Genomic DNA, 19,581 nt, shown 5'->3' with positions numbered 1-19,581 from the left:
ATATATATATATATATATATATATATATATATATATGTATATATATAATGGAAGGATATCGTTCGCTTTCTAATAACTCTAATATCATCGTTTCGCATCTAATATTAATGTAATCATTCCTTTACGAAGTAATTGGTGATATAAATAATATACAATATGCGTAAAGAATGTACATAAGTGAGAAAGGAAGAAAGGAAAAGAAAAAGAAAAAAAAAAACAGAAAAATAAAAAAAAGATATATATATATAAAAGAAAATTTTATATGACGAATCTCTTACACGTAGGAGAAATAGAACGTGAGAGATAGGCTGTATGGAATTGTAAATAAGAACGATTCAGCAATAATTATTTTTCTCTACAATATAGACCGAATTGTATATCGTCAAAAAAAAAAAAAAAAAAAAAAAAGCATTTATATATATATTTATAATTTTTATATTATTCATACTTATATATACCTGGATAAAGAGAGAAGTAAAAATTTATTCATATACATGCTTATGTTCCAAATCGATGAGATTAAAAAAAAAAAAAAAAAAAAAAAAAATATATGGAAAAAAAGAAAGAATTTTCTTTTGGCAACGATCTACTCGCACAAGAAAAAAAAAAAAAGTCATCCAAGCTTGATCGATCGTAAATCAAATACGTACGTGCATATGCATTTGTAATGCATCAATAACAAAAAAAAAAGTGAACATTTTTTTTTCTCATCTTTCTTTTTTTGTTTTTTGTTTTCCTCACAAAAATGACACACGGGCAATGGTTGGTTGTCCTTATTCTTTGCTCTATTGTCTTTCTAACGACGATGACGACGACGACGCCAGCAGCACCGAGCACTAGATAGAACGTTGTTAAAAATAGGCTCAAAATCTTTTATACCACGAAGTATACTCAACGAATGCTGCGCTACGTTAATTTTTCTTCGCTCGTTTTCTTTTTCTTTTTCTCCCTTCCTCATTTTTTTTTTGCTACATTTTTTCTCCCTAACTCCCCCCCCCCTCCCCCCCATCTCCAACTCCCTATCGCCAACCAACTCACTCACGTTTTTTCTCATTTCTTTTCTTTCCTTTCTTTTTTTTTTATTTTTTTTTCTTTCTTCTCTTTTTTTTTTTCTTTTTGATCGCTTCAAGAGTTGCTCTCGCGACAGCAACGACACGCATGGAATAATATATGCTTCTTCGTGATATTTTCCTAAATAAGAAAGATCATTTTGGTAAGATTGAAAAGAATCAAAACGAGAAAGTATAAATAAAACGGAAAGAGGAAAATTGCAGAAGATAAAAATAGGGTAGGTAAGTAAAAATGTATTTATTAAAAAAAAAAAAAAAAAAAAAAAAAAAAAAGAAAAATTCGTTATTTTTCTTGTGCGAAGGATCGTTTCTCTTTCATAGCGAAATTCTTCCCAATAATTAGCAAATTAATTTGATTAAAGCTTCCTACGTATTAAAATGGGGGGTTGCAGTGTTCCTTGTTTATATTTTTTAAACAAATTACATTGTTTAAACAAATCACTTTTATTATTGTCCGCTATCGTTTCTTATAGACGCATATATATATATATATACATATATATATATATATATATATACAATCGATGTAAATTTCATAATATACACTCTAGGAATTTACGAAAGGGATGAATATTAATTTTACAAAGAAAAAAAGGAAAATAAAGAAAGAACAAAAAGAAATATAGGTATATATAGTAAGTGAAAATAGTGCGAATCATTCGGGAGTGTAAATACGTACGTAATATTTCTGTGAGAAAGTTTTTTGTGTTTTGTGTGTTTCGTGTGTTTTGTGTTTTATTCGTGCGCGCGCGCGTGTAAGTGTTTCCGTATTTATATATTTCGTGTAATTAAGCAATGAAAAATTATAAATATATATATACATACATATTTATATGTATATATTTTTATGAATATATATATATATATATATATGTATATATATGTATACATGTATATGAAGAAAATAGATAAAAATAATGATATAAAACATACGGCTGCTGCGATGATGACTTTTTAATCACTTGTATGTATTTGTATGTTTTTCATGTGTGTGTGTGTGTGTGTGTGTGTGTGTGTGTGTGCATGTAAGTTTGTATCTGTGTATATTTATATTTATGTGTACGTGTATAAAAAAGAAAACGAACGTACAAATCGAACTCTGCAAAAGTTAATTCGTACAAACGTCAGCCTGTGAGTATTTTTGTGTTTATGTGTGTCAACTAACCTCGTCCTTGTCCAAGCCGAGCTACGAAAACGTTAAACTGAGGTTAAAATTTGTCACTTTTATCATAGCAACTGTGTTACTTTTTAATTTCTCTTTAAGAAGAAGAAGAAGAAGAAGAAAAAAAGGGCAAAAAGAAAAAAAGATAAACAGAAGTCATTAAAACAAAACAAAAACAAAAAAGGAATGAAAAAAAGATAAAAAAAATATATATATATTAAAAAGAGAGAGAGAGAAAGAGAGAGTCAGAGAGAAAGAGAGAGAGAAAGTCAGAGAGAGAGAGTCAGAGAGAGAAAGAGAGAGAAAGAGAGAGAGAGAGAGAGAGAGAGAGAGAGTCAGAGAGAGAAAGAGAGAGAAAGAAAGAAAGAAAGAAAAAAAGCCATCTCTCCTTCTCGTATTAACTCTAAATTTATATATATATATATATATTTTTTTTTTTTAAAGGGATCAAAAAGGAAGGGGAAAAAAAACAGAAAAAAGATTTTGATTTCTACACACCACTATCACGATCGTTCATTTCGTTGATATAATTTATATATATTAGAAAAAAAAATTATTTTCTTTTTTTTAATCGTTTTCTCTCTTCCTTTTCCTTTTTTTTTTTATTTTTTCTTTTCCTTTCTTTCTTTCTTTCTTTCTTTCTTTCTTTCTTTCTTTCTTTCTTTCTTTAATCCAACGTAATCACGCGTCGTTCGTTCGTCGCCGAGAGATTTATTGAGAAATAAGTTGAAAACGACGGCAACGAAGAAGGAGAAAGAAAAAGAAAAAGAAGAGGAAGAAGAAGAAAAAAAATAAAGGGAAAAGAAAAAAAGAATATGATTGATTATGCCTCAAGTACTTTCGACTTTTCCTTGTTTATATATTTTTAATATTCTCTCGATCAAAATCCCTTTCTTTCTACGCACATAAATATATGTATATATTTATATATCTTTTTATTAATAATTACTATAAAAAAAGAAAGAAAGAATGAAAAAAAATAACGAACGAAAGAAAGAAGGCGTTCAATGGCGTCGTAAAAGATGGGGAGGGGGAGAGGAGTTTGGGTGGTACGAGATAATAAAACTAAAACTAAAAAAAAAAAAATTAAAAAAAAATTAAAAAAAATTTAAAAATTGAAAATTAGCGGATAGAATCGAAGATTAATTTTGTAAAATAAAAACAGAAAAAGAAAAAACAAAAACAGATATACGAAACAATGTAGAAATAGAAATAGAATTAAACGTGTTATTAGAATTAGAGAATAATATTTTAAGAGAATAATATTAAAATAATAATAATAGTAATAATAGTGGCAGTAGTTATTAGAAGTATCAAAAAGAATACGATGAAATAAATAATATAGTAGAGATGGTATATTAGAATTATTCTATTATATAAGGATTTTTAACGACGACGACGACGACGACGACGACGACGACGACGACGAAGTGTCTAACACTTTAGACAATAAAGAGCAGAAATGTTCACAGCGAAAAAGACTAGACTTACTTACACATTTAAATATTAAGAGATTGTATGCATACAATGTGAACACAGGTACATGCGTTTTCGAATGTAACGAACGAGAGAAAAAAAATGATGTAGAAAAAGAAAATTACAAAAAAAAAAAAAAGAAAAAAAAAAATAAAAAGAAAAAGAAAAGAAATAATAACGAAGGTAAAGAAATAATGACACAAGAAAAGAAAAAAAATAAATAAATAAATGAATAAAATAAAATAAAAAAATAAAAGATACACGACGTTCGTTTATTATTACTTGTCTTCATATTCTGTTCTTTTCTTTTCTTTTCTTTTCTTTTCTTTTCTTTTCTTTCCTTTTTACAACCACAAAATTGTACAAATTCGATCGTCTATTTTGTTTACAATCGCAAAAGCGTTTTTATTCGATTCATCGTCGACTATTGACATTTTCATTTCTAGTGGTTTTCTTTTTTTTTTCCCCCCCTTTTGCGGCTTCTTACCTCGCGAAACGTTAATAATTACGCGCGATATTTTTCATTATTTTTTATTCTTTTTTCTTTTCAATTTGGTTTTCTTTCTTTTTTCTTTTCTTTTTTCTTTTTTTTTTTAATTACTTTCAGTATCCACGTGAGCGTATATCGCGCTAAACGATATTTTCTCGTACGCGTACGATATCAAGCAACGGATTATTATCACGGCCGGCGGCGAGTGAAATTTGACTCGTGAAAAAAAAAACTAAAGAAAAAAAAAAAATAAAATAAATAAACGTAAAAGGAGAGCTTCTCCATTTGTCCATCTGATATTTTAACGTTATAACCATTAAAACCCGGACGAATAGATTATTTATTTTCAACGAACGAACGAACGAACGAACGAACGAACGAACGAACGAACGAACGAACGAACGAACGAACGAACGAACGAATTATGAAGGAGAGAAAAGAAAAAAACAAGAACCAGAATAAAAAAGAAAAATAGACGAAAGACGACGTATCAACGAGAGGAAAATAAAAATATATATATATATATATATTTATTTATTTATATATATACAAATATTTTTTTATTATAGAAAAAAATAAAAAAGAAAGAAAAGAAAAGAAAAGAAAAGAAAAGAAAAGAAAAGAAAAGAAAAGGAAAGGAAAAAAAAAGACAAAGGAAACGATAAATCGAACGAAAAATGATATATAAAAAAAATTTTTGTAAAGAAATCATTCAACACCGAGAAACGTTGAAAAATAGAGGGGGGGGAGAAAAAAACGAACTAAGCACCAATCCGGAAAGACACACCTATGGGCACTTAACTTGGGCTCGGCATATCATCCTAATTCGTATTTACGAGCTAACACCGACATTCTAGATAACTTTAAGTCGACAGTTTCGATCCCGAGAGATCGCTTTTCTTTCTCTCTCTCTCTCTCTCTCTCTCTCTCTCTCTCTCTCTCTCTGTCTCTTTCTCTCTCTCTCTTTCTCTCTTTCTCTCTTTCTCTCTCTCTCTCTCTCTCTCTTTCTCTCTTTCTCTCTTTCTCTCTTTCTTTCTCTCTCTCGTATATATATATATATATATATATATATATATATATATATATATATATATCGAGAGTTAATACATCTTTCGAGATAATCGATGTTGTTTAACAGAAGAAAATCCTAGGACGTTTAAAAGATTATAATTTAAAAAACGAATTGATAATGAACGCTCGGGATCGAACTCGACTATATAATAAAATATATCTTGACGATATTATATTTTTTTTTTTGTTTGTTTGTTTGTTTTTGTCAACGTCGTGCAACGATTAGACTCACCTCGTCCGTATCAGAGCCAACGAGTAGAAGGTCGAAGGGTATTGCGGCCACTAAGTCGATGATGAACCAACCCTTCAAGTAATGGACGGCTATCTTTCCAGGATGTGACACCACTTCATCGTTACTGTTGACGAAAGTCGTGCGAAAATTTATGATGATGTCCACGATGAATGTGACGTCGACTGAAAACCATCGAGAACACTCGCTTATCGAATTTAATTATATCTAATTTCTAACTATATATATATATATATATATATATATTATTTATATTTATATGGATTTCTCTTTCTTTCTCTATTTTTCTAAAAGAATTAGAAATAGAAAGAAAAGAAAAATAAATAAATAAATAAATAAGTAGATTTCACTCGTAGTAACTTAAGTTCATCGACCGATCGATATCAGTTCGATGTTCTATATCGAACGAATATTACGAGAAACTAGGGCGATAGAAAATGTTGAAAAATAAATAAAAAAGAGGAAATAAAGATAGATATAGGGATAGATAGACAGACAGATAGATAGATAGATAGATAGATAGATAGATAGATAGAGAGAGAGAGAAAGAGAGAGGAAATAATTTTCACTTAGGCATTGGCTCATAGATTATTTAGTGAGTTTTGTCGCACCTGCTTCGTTCAATTTCCGCTTATATGCGCATCTCTCTCTCTCTCTCTCTCTCTCTCTCTCTCTCTCTCTCTCTACCTTCTTTTTCCTCTCTGTCATAAATTTTAATAACTTGGCTATAGAGCCGTGGTTTTATCTGCTGGCTAAACCAGACCGGATTCATGTTATATTCTTCTTTCGATCGCCTTTAATTCTTTTTACATTTTAATCCTTCTAATTTCCGCGACGATCAGTGTAAAAGAAAGAAAAAAAAAAAAAAAAAAAAAAAGGAAAAAAAAATGAAAGAAGAAGAAAAAGGAAATAAAAGAATAAAAAAAGAAAGAGAGTATAAGAAAAAAAAAAATTTAATGTTATATTCATATAAGCGATATTTCGTTTTGTCTATTAATTTACCTATAAAGTCTATGATGACGATCGGATCGTCACCGTACTTTTTGTTCTTCTTGCTGTTATAATCCGGCTCGGACAGCACGAAGGCGGCGACATATGGTGTGAATATGGCTGTGTACATTACAAGAAGTAGTATCACCCAATCCCAGACCGCTTTGAAGGGCGAGTAATGTAATATGGTCCACTTGTGGATTCGAGGCGATTGTAGTTTGTACTCGGGAAGGACGTCCGCGCCGAGGGACAACACCTGAAATAATGATTAATTGTCAGAGAAATGAAAAACAAAAAAAAGAAAAAAGAAAAAAAAAGAAAACACACGAAAGAAATAAAGACACAATTAATTCGCAAATCAAATTGATTTTTCTTTATTCTTGTATGTTCCTTTTTATTTTTTTTATTTTTATTTATTTATTTATTTATTTATATTTCTGGTTTATTTTTATTACTTTCTTCTTTATTTTTAAAGTTTTAGTTTCTTTCTTCATTTTTTTCTCCTTCTTTTTTCCTTTTTTTCTTTTTTTTTTTTCTTTTTTTTTTTTTTTTATCGCCCCTTCGCCATCTCACGTAATTCTTAAATCACACGTATTTATGCATACGTATATTCAATGCGATACACATAAAATAATGCGACTAATGATTCAAAGAATTAATTAATAAATTCTGTATTATCGTTATTATTTCTTTCTTTTTTATTTATTTATTTTTATTGTTTTACTTTTATTTTCATTTTTATTTTCTCTTTCATATCATCCCTATTTGTCATTCTCACCTGATATTTAAATCTTACAGATTTATTATTTACATGATGCACCTAAAATAATAATTAATGATACCAAACGATTAATTCGGAAAAGTAAATATTATTATTTTTATTATTATCATCATCATTATTATTATTACTATTATTATTATTTTCTTTTTTTGCTTTATCTTTTTTATCAATCCTTTACTAACCTATGTAATTTTTATATCTCACAAATTTATATTACATATTTACAGAGGTGAGCAAAAATTTATTTTCCTTGAGAGATTTTAAAAATAGCTTAAATAAAAATTACCCCCCCCCCCTCTTTACGAGTACATTTAATTTCTCTTTCTATTTTCAGATTTTCTAACAAGTTTCTAAACTCAGTAGTTTTACAATCTGAAGAAAAAAGAAAATAAAAAAAAAAAGAAGAATTAATATAAAAAATTTCGAGAAAAAATAATTAATTTCGAAAACCATCCTAAGGACTTTTGAACAACCCTGTAATAATAATTTTTAATTCACTTTTGCAATCATTAGTAGACATTCCGAAAATTCATATTAATTAATTTAATAATTTAACAATTTGTCTATTTTCTTAGCTGTTGTCGCTATTGATGGTGATGATAATGATGATACTGTTGTTGTTTTTGTTGTTGTTGTTAAATTCAAAAGATAATTGAATTAAAGAGAAAATAGAATCCTCTTAGATACTCTATATCCAATATGTATCTATATAAAGCTATATAAAGTATTAATCGCTGACCTGTCTAGCACAAAAGCGTTTTGAGTTGCTAATTGGACTCTCTGCCATTTAAGACGCTCGCGTAGATTCCCTCGCCGTCACCACAAAAAAAAAGGGACCATCGATCGCAAATCGATTACACCAAGAAAAATTTTCCCGTTTTCTTACGTATCAAAATTAATTCCACGATAAATTTCTATCCTTCTGTCACAATATTTTTTATCGAGTACGTCGCATAATTAATCGGAACACCAATCATTATTTTTCTGTTTTTTTTTTTTTTTTCTTTTTCGAACGATCACGTAATTACATATTACGACGAACAATTTAATAAGAAAAATTTCAACACTCGGCCATACGATATTTTTATAAATAAAATATTAACTCCCGTTGATTTTATTGAAAGTTGATATTTATATTAACTACTAGAGGGTGCTATTATATATATATATATATACACATGTACACACGCACATACACACACGCACACATATATATATATATAAACGTTCTAAAGACAACACACCCTTCTGATCGTACAAAAGAGAGGGAAAACGTTAGAAACGGGTCAACAGTTTTGTTTCCCCCTTTTTTCCTTCTTTTTTTTTTTTTTTTTTTTTTTTTTTTTATATAATTACATTAACGTATCATCGAAACAAATTTTGTTAATAATTATGGCTCACACACGAATCACTATTTTTCTTTCTTTCCTTTTTTCTTTTCTTTTTATTACTTTTTTTTTTTTTCTTAATCGAACCAAAAATAATCCCAAAATGATATTAACACGAGTATAATTCTTATCAGTTGGTGTATAAAGAAAATAATGAAAAAGAAACGATATTACAGATGTCCTTTTCGAATTATTCTTGGGGAGGAGCGGGCGGGGGGGAGAAGAAAAAAAAAAGGACTTGGACCAATGAAAACAAGAGAGAAAGAGAGAAAGAAACAAAGGGAACAAAAAAAAAATAAGGAAGCGTTATCGATTGGAAGAGTAGGTATAGCCTCGTTTTCAGAGGGAGGAAGCCCTGGAATGTTGTTTACACGATAGACCAGCACGCGTGGGGAAGGACGAAGAGTCCTGCTCGAGCGCTGGCTTTACACTGATGCAATGCAGGCCGCGAAAGGGGAGGTGTGTTCGATTGGTGCGAAAGGGAGGAATAGGAGGAGAAGGAGGAGGAGAAGGAGGAGGAGAAGGAGGAGGAGGAGGAGGAGAAGAAGAAGGAGAAAGAGGAAGAAGAGAAGGAGGAGAAATAGAAGAAGACGAAGAAGAAGAAGAAGAAGAGGAAGAGGAAGAGAAAGAAGAAGAGTGGTGAGAACTTTGTGCTCTCATGCGTTCGAACGTAAACGTGTACGTGCATATATATATATATATATATATATACATATGTGTTCGCTTTCATATATGCGTACGTATAAATGTGTATGTTTTTGTATAGGACAACTCTCGTCGTCCACACCCTTAGTTTATCACACATTTCGATGTGAATATCCATAGGCCGAGTAAAGTAAGGAGGGTTAGCCCTATTAGACTAATAGACCTTTGGTTGCCCCGCGACCTCGCCTAGACCAATAACAACTCTGAAGGATTTCGTGCTCGGCAAGCATCTAATCTGAACTAATAAGTCAGTCGGTAAGTGTAATAGTAGTAGTAGTAGTAGTAGTAGTACTATACTACTATCCTCTTCTCTTCCTTAGCTTCCTCGATCGATTTTTTATTATCTGGCTCGATCTGTTGGAAAACATATGGTCTTGCACTTAAAGAGTGTTGAACAACACAGTGAGAAGAAAAGAAGGATAAAAAGAAGCTATTAAAGAACTTGCATATATTATATTATATATACATGTATGTATGTATGTATGTATGTATGTATGTATGTATGTATGTATGTATGTATATGTACATCTTATACCAATATTATCATCAACAAGAGTATTATATCAACTCATAGACATCATCAACAACGACACAATACGATATAATAAAAACAATAACATCAACAATAAGAATAGTTTAGTTAATCGTCCAAGATGATTCGTTCGTTCGACGATTACAAGCCGACAAAATGCAAATCAAAGTTTTCATGTTTTATTCATACACCTGCTGCTACCATCAGGTGAAAAAGAAATCGTGACTCTGGGCCGAGGTCGTGACCTGGCAACCTCGTTCCAATGACCTGTACACCAAGAACATCTACAGATTCTTCGTTACTTTAACGAAGGGGGATGTGCAACGGCCAAATTAACGAAGTTACCTTTATACACTGATATAGTGAATACTACCCTACCGAGAACCATATGTACATATATGTACATATATATATATATATATATATATATATATATATATATGTCGATAAAAAAAACCAAATGTTGATTTATGCAGGTGACGGTAACGCGTGTATACAATATTTCCACGCTCAAGTGATAAGTGGAAAGGGCTTTAACGAGCTCAAGAAGGACTCTTGAAGTGTTTTTAATTTCTTCTTCTTCTTCTTCTTCTTTATCTCTGTTTTTTTTTTAGTTTTGTTTTTTTTTTCTTTCATCCTCTTCTTCCTCATCTTATTTTGCCCTTTACCTTTCTTCCTTTCTCTCGTTTCTTTTCTCTCTTCTTTTTTTTTTTTATCCTACAACTCTCATTTATCGATTAACTTTTTGAGTTATGAATTATTGGTTCCTTCTTTTTCTTTTATTTTTCGCAAGTTGCAATAATACCCTTGATCCTTGGTTCCAATCATTATTATAGAATTCTAATATATCAATATTTTCATTGTTTTCTTTTTTCTTCTTCTTCTTCTTCTTCATATTTGCAAATTGTTCACATTTTAGTTCAAATTTTCTGACCTTATTTATCGGCGGAGTTTTTCATTCCTTTCCTCCACCGTCCCTCTCCCTTTTCCCCATCCCACCAAAGTTTTTTCATGTTTGTGTAAAACATTCTATTTTGTACGCTTTCAATGCTCCCTTTTCCACATTTATCTCCTTTCTATCTCTAATTTTTTCTCTCTCTCTTTTTTTTTTTTTTTTTTTATTTAGCGATCCTCACTTTTGATCGAATTTATCGACGATCGTAATATGTTCCTTTTCATCAGAGTTCTTTCTGTATTAAATTTTTATTTTCATATATCTTCGTCTATGTTCGAAGATAAAACTGAGAAGATTATTTTCTATATCAATGTAATTTGTTTTTTTTTTTTTTTTTTTTTTTTTTTTTAGTTAAAGAAACCAAAAAAAAAAAAGATAGAAAAAAATATTTTTTTCTCTCTTCTCTTTTAATCCTTGCATCAACAAAGCGTAAAAAATGAAGCAGAGATATGAAAAAAGAACGATCAAAAATTGCAAAACAATTTGGAAACGTTACCATTGTGTTGATTCACGATTGTGTTGATTCATCCTACGACCTATAATGGTTGAACTTTCATATGGAAGTTCTTTATTATTCTTTTTATTCTTTTTTCCTTTTTCTTTTTTCCTTCTCTTTTTTCCTTTTTCTTTTTTCCTTTTTTTTTTTTTTTGTTTTGGCCTCGTACAAGGAATAGAAGGTACGAACGCGAGGCGAGACTCACAGTCGCATTTGGCAAGATTAATGTTGGTTGCGATCGTGGAAACGTTTTGACTCGGCCAAAAAATTGAAGGCATCAAGAGCAATCCGAGAATCGTTTGATCCGGAAACGTGCCAAACATCGATCGGCACCGATTCGTAAGATGGATCTGTTCCATAAAAACATTTATTTTCTATCCCGATTTAAATTCAAAAGCACAAGGCGTTAACCCACTTTGCCAATCTATAATAGCCTATTTTATTTGTTTCGTCAAAATGTCATTTATTCCTTTCTAACATTTGTTTCTTAACCCTTTAATCACTTCGTTTTATACTTTCGTTGTTATTATTATCATTTCTTCCTCTTTTTTTTTTTTTTTTTTTTTAATTTATTTAATCAGAAAAAAATACACAACAACGTATGAGTATATATATATATATATATATATATATATACATTGAACGCTTTAATTTACAGATTTTAATTTATTTCTAAAATATCTCTTTCGTTTTATTTGTTTCGTCGAACTATCATTCATATTTTAAATACCACTTGTTAATCTTTTTAAACATATTTTCATTTATATTTTTATCATTATTTTCTTTTTTTCTTTTTTTTGATGTAATATTTTAATTTTTTTAATTTATTCAATTCAAAAATGAACAGAAACATATTATTCAACCTGCATTTAACAATTTCAATTTAACAATCCAAAAGGTCTGATTTGTTTTGTCAAAATGTCGTTCACTTCTTTCCAACATTTCTTTATTCACTTTAATTTACATATTTTTCTTGTTATTATTTTACAAAAAAAAAAAAAAGAAAAAAAAAAAAGAAAAAAAAAGAATTTATTTAAACGAAAAACAAACAATAACTATTATTTAAACATCGAACGATTTTCCATTCATATAATAATATTTTAACATTGTTCAATATTTCTTTAACATTTTCATTTATTTTCATATATCAATAATATTTCCTAAAGATCTTTTAATTGATTTAATTTCAAAAAATAAATAATAATTAGTGTCGAACGTATTAATTAAAAAATTTGCATTTAATCCTAATAAATTAAAACTCCGAGATCTTTTGAGGATAGTTTCATATACCTCAACTTTTCTCTCTCTCTCTCTCTCTCTCTCTCTCTCTCTCTCTCTCTCTCTCTCTCTAGATAATGATATACAAAAATATTGGGAAAAAAACGAGAATGAAAGATACAAGGACAGTGATAAAAAGAAAAAAAAAAAAAGGATTCCTTTTCGAATACACTCTTTTCATCATTTATAGTATCTCGAGATTTGACTTTTGCTTTCATACGAAGAGACGAAAACACACACACTCTCTCTCTCTCTCTCTCTCTCTCTCTCTTTCTGTCTCTTCCTATGTCTCACTCTTTCTCTCACCCTGTTCATTTTCTGTATATCTTGATATCCCACCCGACATGACATCTATAAACCACCTTTAATCACACACCTCCTCCGCATATTCCTTCAGTTTCCCTTACATTTTTTTTCTCTTGTTTTTTTTTTTTTATTTTATATATATATATATATATATATATATATATATTCCTGCAATTTAATTTTTATATCGACGCGTGATTTCAAATGTAGGTCACGTCAACGGCATCGATATTCGTTCGTACATCGGTTTCAATGATGTATAATCCGTTTTAATAGCGAGAAAGCTTCCGTCGAAACTACGAGCTTCTCTCCTTTTCCTCTCTGACGTGAGTACGTATATGTATGTGTGTATGTGTGCATGTGTATAGATATATATGTATATCTATCTATGGTGTGTATTTATGGTATATGTATATTTCTATGTGTGATATGTGTGGTATAAGTATGTTTGTATATGTAATATGTGTATATGTATGTTCAGTGTATATATATATATATATATATATATATATATAAAATGTGAATGTGTAGTGTGTGTCATGAAAACAGGAAAGAGAGAGAGAGAGAGAAAGAAGAAGGGAAGAAAGAGAGGGGAGAAAAGAGTGAGAGAGAGAGAGAGAGAGATAAATAGACAGCCAGAAAGCTCATCTGGTTGTCCTCGTTGCGTCATAAATATCGAACGAGTAATGATTTCGTGACTTTGAGACAATCGACGTGTCCGATTTAACACGTCGAACGGATTTCTAGCTTTATATAGATTAACCAGGATGTTATTAGAATTCATGTACCAGACTTCATCTGGTATTGGATCGAAAGCATTACATAGTGATTGGTCTAATGCTAAGTTAAAGTGTGACATACGATTATATTACCGACTACTGTGGCTATGTTTGGTATATGACATAGAAGTAAAATTTTCCTTCTTCAATGAATATTATTGTAAGATGTTCTTCCTTTCTTTTTTTTTTTTTCTTCAACAGAAATAATTTTGATATATAATAGATCGTGTATTATATAGTTAGTTAATTAATTTTATTTATTTATTTATTTTTATATATAACGAAAATATCTATTGATTATATATATCATAAATATTGATTATATATTTTACATGTTAATTAAATTTGATTATATATAATAGATATAATAAAATTTCATTATATAATAACATAAATCAATATTTTAGTTATATATTATGTTCAACGAGTCTGATATAGGTATAGAAGATTATGTATTTAGATACCTGGTGTGTAATTTAATTTATGTATTTATTTTTATATATAACAAATTTAATTATATATATATATATATATATATATTCAATAAAATTTAGTTATATATTTTGATTAACCAATTAAATAAAATGTTAATCCTTCAAATAAATATGGGATTATATACAAAATTCTAGAACGTATTAATTAACAACAAATAATAATAATACAATATTTTTCTATTGTTTATATTTTTGAATATATTAAATAAATAAAATTATTATATATATATATTTTTTTCTTTTTTCATAAAAATTGAACAAAAAAAGAAAATAAAAAAAAAAAATTAATGAACTAAAATATTAACATAAATATTTTAAAAAAGGGATTACCGTAGACAACGTCGAGCCATACTTTTGCTTCTTCCCTTTGGAGAAATAAGATCGTATCATGGTTGCCGGAATTGTCACGAAAAATGCTAAAGTCATTCTCAGTCGTGCTCGTGTTACACGAACACACGTCGATGTGAAAACACACTGGACGGAGAACCACCTGTTTTCTGTTTCGGTTTATGACCTTCGTTTGCTCGTAACATCGTTAAATTTGAATTTCTTTAAAAAGACGTTCGACATCGTCCGAAATAAACGTGAATTCTTCAAAATTTCCTACGTCAAATTTCTCGATAAAGGAATTCTTTTTTTTTTTTTTTTTTTTTTTCAAATTGTTTATCGACGTACAAAAATATATCCTATAAATTATATCCTTCGAACGAATAATTTTTCTCTTTGTCTAATAATTAAATCGTTGATCTATTTTAACTTTTTTTACTTTTTCTTTTTTTGTTTTTTTTTTACCCTTCTTTTTTTCTTTCTTCCCTTCTACTTTATAAAAATTAACGCAATTACATTGGAAATTTTTATTTCGATTGAACGTGCTTAAAAAATGATTTCAATTAATAATCGATCCAAATTTCTTCTTGTATACAAAAATATAATACGAATGAACGTACAAATTGAATCGATCGTCGATCTTACAACGTGATCTGTTATTTTAACGTCTGTTATAAAATAACTAGCAATAGTAATAACAAGGATTTAAAAATTCCAACGAGGAAGGAAAGAAAGAAAAAAAAGTGAAAAAGAAAAGACGAAGAAAAGACAAAGAAAAAAAAAAAGAACAACAGAAAAAACATGGGAAGGAAAAAACGAAAAAAAGAATAAATAAATAAAAACACGTGTCAAACTTTACACTATATTGTTTTCCTTCTTTCCTAATACCATCCCCAAACAGATAGAATTACACTACCCTTTTGAAGATATTGTATATATATATATATACATATATATATATATATATATATATATATATATATATATATATACATATACGAGAATCAACAGCATTCCGCCAACAATAATATCCGCCGTAATAGAAGATCGTGTGTTAAAAAAAAAAAAAAAACAAATAAATAAAAAATAAAAAAAGAAACACTTGTACTTGCGCGTTCAATGTACATACATATGTATATATATATAAAATATATATATATATATATATATATATAAAATATATATATATATATATATAAATAAAAACTCGAAAATAAAGAGACGAGAAAATGCAAATGAACGAACGAACGAACAAATAAATAAACAAACAAACAAACAAATAAACGAGCGAACGAGAACGAACGAAAGAGAAATAAGAATCTTCTTCCTCTTCTTCTGTTTTTCCTTTTTTCTCCAACTTCCTTTTTTTTTCTTCTTTTTCTTCTTTTTTTTTCTTTTTTTTTTTGCTCTTCTCTTTTTTCCTTTTCTTTTTCTCTCTCCTTTTTTTTTTCTCCTCGAAAGAAACAAAAGTTTCTTTCAAAGATACGATCGAGATACGGTAATATAGAATTGTCGCGATCGCGAAGTGGCCCAAGACGAATTCCAATGGATCTCACGAGGCGATCTAATTTCGTACAGGGAGTTTAAGCTCTCTCTCTCTCTCTCTCTCTCTCTCTCTCTCGCTCTCTCTCTCTCTCTCTCTCTCTCTCTCTTTCTCTCCCTCTCTTTCATATACACACTCATACACTCGTACGCACATACTACACACGCGTCAGACACGCACACGTACATACATACGCTGTTAACTTTCGAATGTTCCGTGACCGTACGCTCGCTAACGCGCGGCAAAACTAAACAGGATAGGAGGCCTGTTTCAGTTAACAGCCTCGAAGAGTCGCTGTACACCACCAAGCAGAGGCCGGATGATGCGTTCGAAAAACATTTGCCCCCACTATCTGGAACGAGTTAATGTAAGCACCTTCTTCTGGATATTTCCCTCTTTGATTTCCTTTCTTTCAAAAAAAAAAACAAAAAAAAAAAAAACAAAAATAAAAAAACAAACAAAAAAAGAAAAAAAAATTATTAAAAACGATAAATCATAATCCCTTAGTTATTTAAATAACTTATTCAGTTTGATTCAGCAATTAGGTATGTGTTCGGTTCATCAAACTTATTAACGCAATCACAGCAACAACAACAACATCAACAACAATAACAATAATAATAATAATAATAATAATAATAATAATAATAATAATAATAATAATAATAATAATAATAATAATAATAATAATAATAATAATAAAGGGAGAACGAAGATAATGAGAATTAGAAATCATTTATGTTAGATTAAATTGTTTTAATTGTATTTGAACGATCAAATAATATTAATACGAGACAAATGTCATAACTCAGAGATGTGTGTTTAAGAGATATGTCTACGAAAAAAAAATAAAAACAAAAAAAAAAAAAAAAAGAAAAAAAACAAAGGAAAGGAAAAAAGAGGATTGAAAAAAGAAAAATAAATCCGTCGAAACCCAACAACGTGCTTCACGGTACGGCGTCAGGCTTGAGTCATCGTGTCTGCCGTATTTGTAAACCTCATCATCCCCACCCTACCCCCAATTCCCTATTCTAATACCTGTGTTCTCGCTTATTCTCTTTCTTTGCCAACATCCTTTATACCCTACAACCCTCTAAACCTCTTCATAATTCTACCCTTCTATCATATTTCTTTGATTTCTTTCAATCATCGTTAACATAGTTTGTTCTTATGTTTATATATATATATATATATATATATATATATATATATATATATATATATAGGAATAATTTATATTTTATATTTAATATTTAAGGAACATTATACTTAAGGTATGGAAATTAATAATTTTGTTATAAAAAAAAAAAAAAAAAAAAAAAAAAAGAAAAGAAAATTTAACGATAATATCCAATAATGGCCATAAATGAGCTCTTAGTATACTGTAATAAATATAATTTATGTTAACGAGTATTACATTATATCTTTAAATGCGAAGTAACTATTTTTTTTTCTTTTTATATATATATATTTTTTTTTTTTTTTGCAAATATCAATCATCAGATTTGAACAATTTCTTTTTTTTTTTTTTTATAAAATATTAACAAATCATTATTATTTAAAACTTGTAAACTTTTAATATACACCTGTGTTAACATTATGAATACAAAATAATATATTGAGAAATTCTGACGTATGAGCAAGAAAATAAAAAAAAAAAAAAAGAAAAAAAAAACAAAAATTAAGAAGAAAAAAAATGTGATATCTTGTAATATTAAAAAAAAAAAAAAGAAAATTTTTTTCAAACTATTCCTACAATAAATAAAATGAAAAATGGATTGAACAATAGTACTCTGAAAATAATAGCACGTTCAAACCGCTTCGATGTCTACAATGATAATACCTTAAATTGCTTAGAAAATTCAAAGATATATTTCCATTGAATTCTCTTACATTCTCTCTCTCTCTCTCTCTTTCTCTTTTTTCTATCGTTAAACAGGGTCATCATTGGACGATGTTAATCTCGTAAAGTATCGATCGAACGCGTGTATGCGTAGAACTCTACTAGACTAAGCTATCCAAAAGGTCGTGTGAAGTAAGTAAATATGTATATATAAATATGTACATTGTCGACATTTTATGACTGACACTGGTAATCCATTTTTACTGAGACATGTTAGTCTACGAACACGAACGTGTTTATATATAAATACATAAGACGATGTAGTTTCGTCAGGGCACACACATGTACGTATACGTATATCTAAATAGATATTTGCGAGAGGAATGAATTATTATTTTCTTTTTTTTTTTTTTGCTTTCTTCGATTAAATTCTATTTTAGATTTTCCTTAAAAAAAAAAAAAAATTTCGTCGTACGACATAATACAACGAACCCTATGTACATACGTACGAACTATATATACATATATACGTGATATATGACGAGTCTGTAATTATAAATGTAACCTAATTGTAAGCCATATATTTTTCTTTCACGAGACACATATTTGTACATTTGAGTTATGTCATATTTTCAAAAATATTCTTTAATCCTTTTTACATTCTTTTTTATTTATTTTATTTCTTTTTTTTTTGTTTTTTTTTAAATAATGACGAGCACAAAAAAAGAAAGAAGATATATTTACGTATATGAATATCACGAGAGAAACAATATTTTGGTTTATGTGATTTAAAAATATTTTAAGAACAACGTGCTTCAGATGAAATATATCCTTTTTAATATAATTTGTCCTCTAGTAGAAAAATAATTTCTAAAGTAATTCATAATCGAGTGTCGAAATATTTTCAAACTGGAATAAATATTATGACTTGGGTCGAATTGTCGGTTCGTATGTAAAGAAAAAAAAAAAAAAAAAAAAAAAAGACAAAATAAAGAACACAACGTTTGAACGTTGAGACGAAGATAAAATTTTTTCATCGAATAAAAATAAATATTTTCGATTAATCTAGATCGGAAAATGTTAACTATTAAATCGAATCATAATGATTATACAAATCGTATACCAATGAACAAATATGTAAAAGGTTGTTTATTTGAACGACAAAACTAGAAGCGAAAGGATGTTGATTTTTGAATGAGTCCGCTCGTAAAAGAAATCTTTAACAAGCTTAGCTCAACGTAACATGGTCCAAGAAGAAACTCGTGGATAACTCCGTAACATTTCCCCCGAAGGTAGTTACATATACCTAAGCTTATATACCGAGTGCCATAAAATATAATTAGTCGAAGAAGCACGTGTTACGTTTCGCCAGAATACTTTTTCTTATGCTTTCAGCCGGCCATTACTGGAAATAGCACTTTTCCCTGAATGCTTTTTCGGCAAAACCTTCTCTCGCCGCGGAATATCGTAACCTAAATTTCGAACGAACGAAATGTCTTAAAAAAATTTTACAATTTTACAATCGAGAAATGACTTTTAAGTGTCCCCTTTTTTATCCTCACTTTTATTTCTATTTACAAAAGTATTCGTCATTTTTTTTTTTTTAAATAAATTATTATGTAAATTAAGATATATTCGATTTTTG

At 28.8% G+C, this 19,581-nt stretch overlaps 1 protein-coding gene across 15 annotated transcripts in view; it reads right to left on the bottom strand.

Annotated features, from left to right (window-relative positions):
• sei (potassium voltage-gated channel seizure) overlaps positions 1-19,581 on the bottom strand; it is a 150,364-nt gene that overhangs the window by 17,215 nt on the left and 113,568 nt on the right. For 14 of the 15 annotated variants that reach the window (XM_035871378.2, XM_035871383.2, XM_035871380.2 and 11 more), the window contains 3 exons: positions 6,522-6,765; positions 5,502-5,683; positions 2,236-2,256 (listed from right to left, as the gene is read on the bottom strand). In XM_035871378.2, the coding sequence (XP_035727271.1) occupies positions 2,236-2,256; positions 5,502-5,683; positions 6,522-6,765 (447 nt within the window). The remainder of the gene's footprint in view (positions 1-2,235; positions 2,257-5,501; positions 5,684-6,521; positions 6,766-19,581) is intronic. The other variant, XM_035871384.2, reaches the window with a different exon arrangement.

Source organism: Vespa mandarinia, chromosome 1, assembly GCF_050613455.1.
Source record: "Vespa mandarinia isolate Hongniang chromosome 1, ASM5061345v1, whole genome shotgun sequence".
NCBI lineage: Eukaryota > Metazoa > Arthropoda > Insecta > Hymenoptera > Vespidae > Vespa > Vespa mandarinia.
This window is presented reverse-complemented; position numbering and strand designations above follow the sequence as displayed.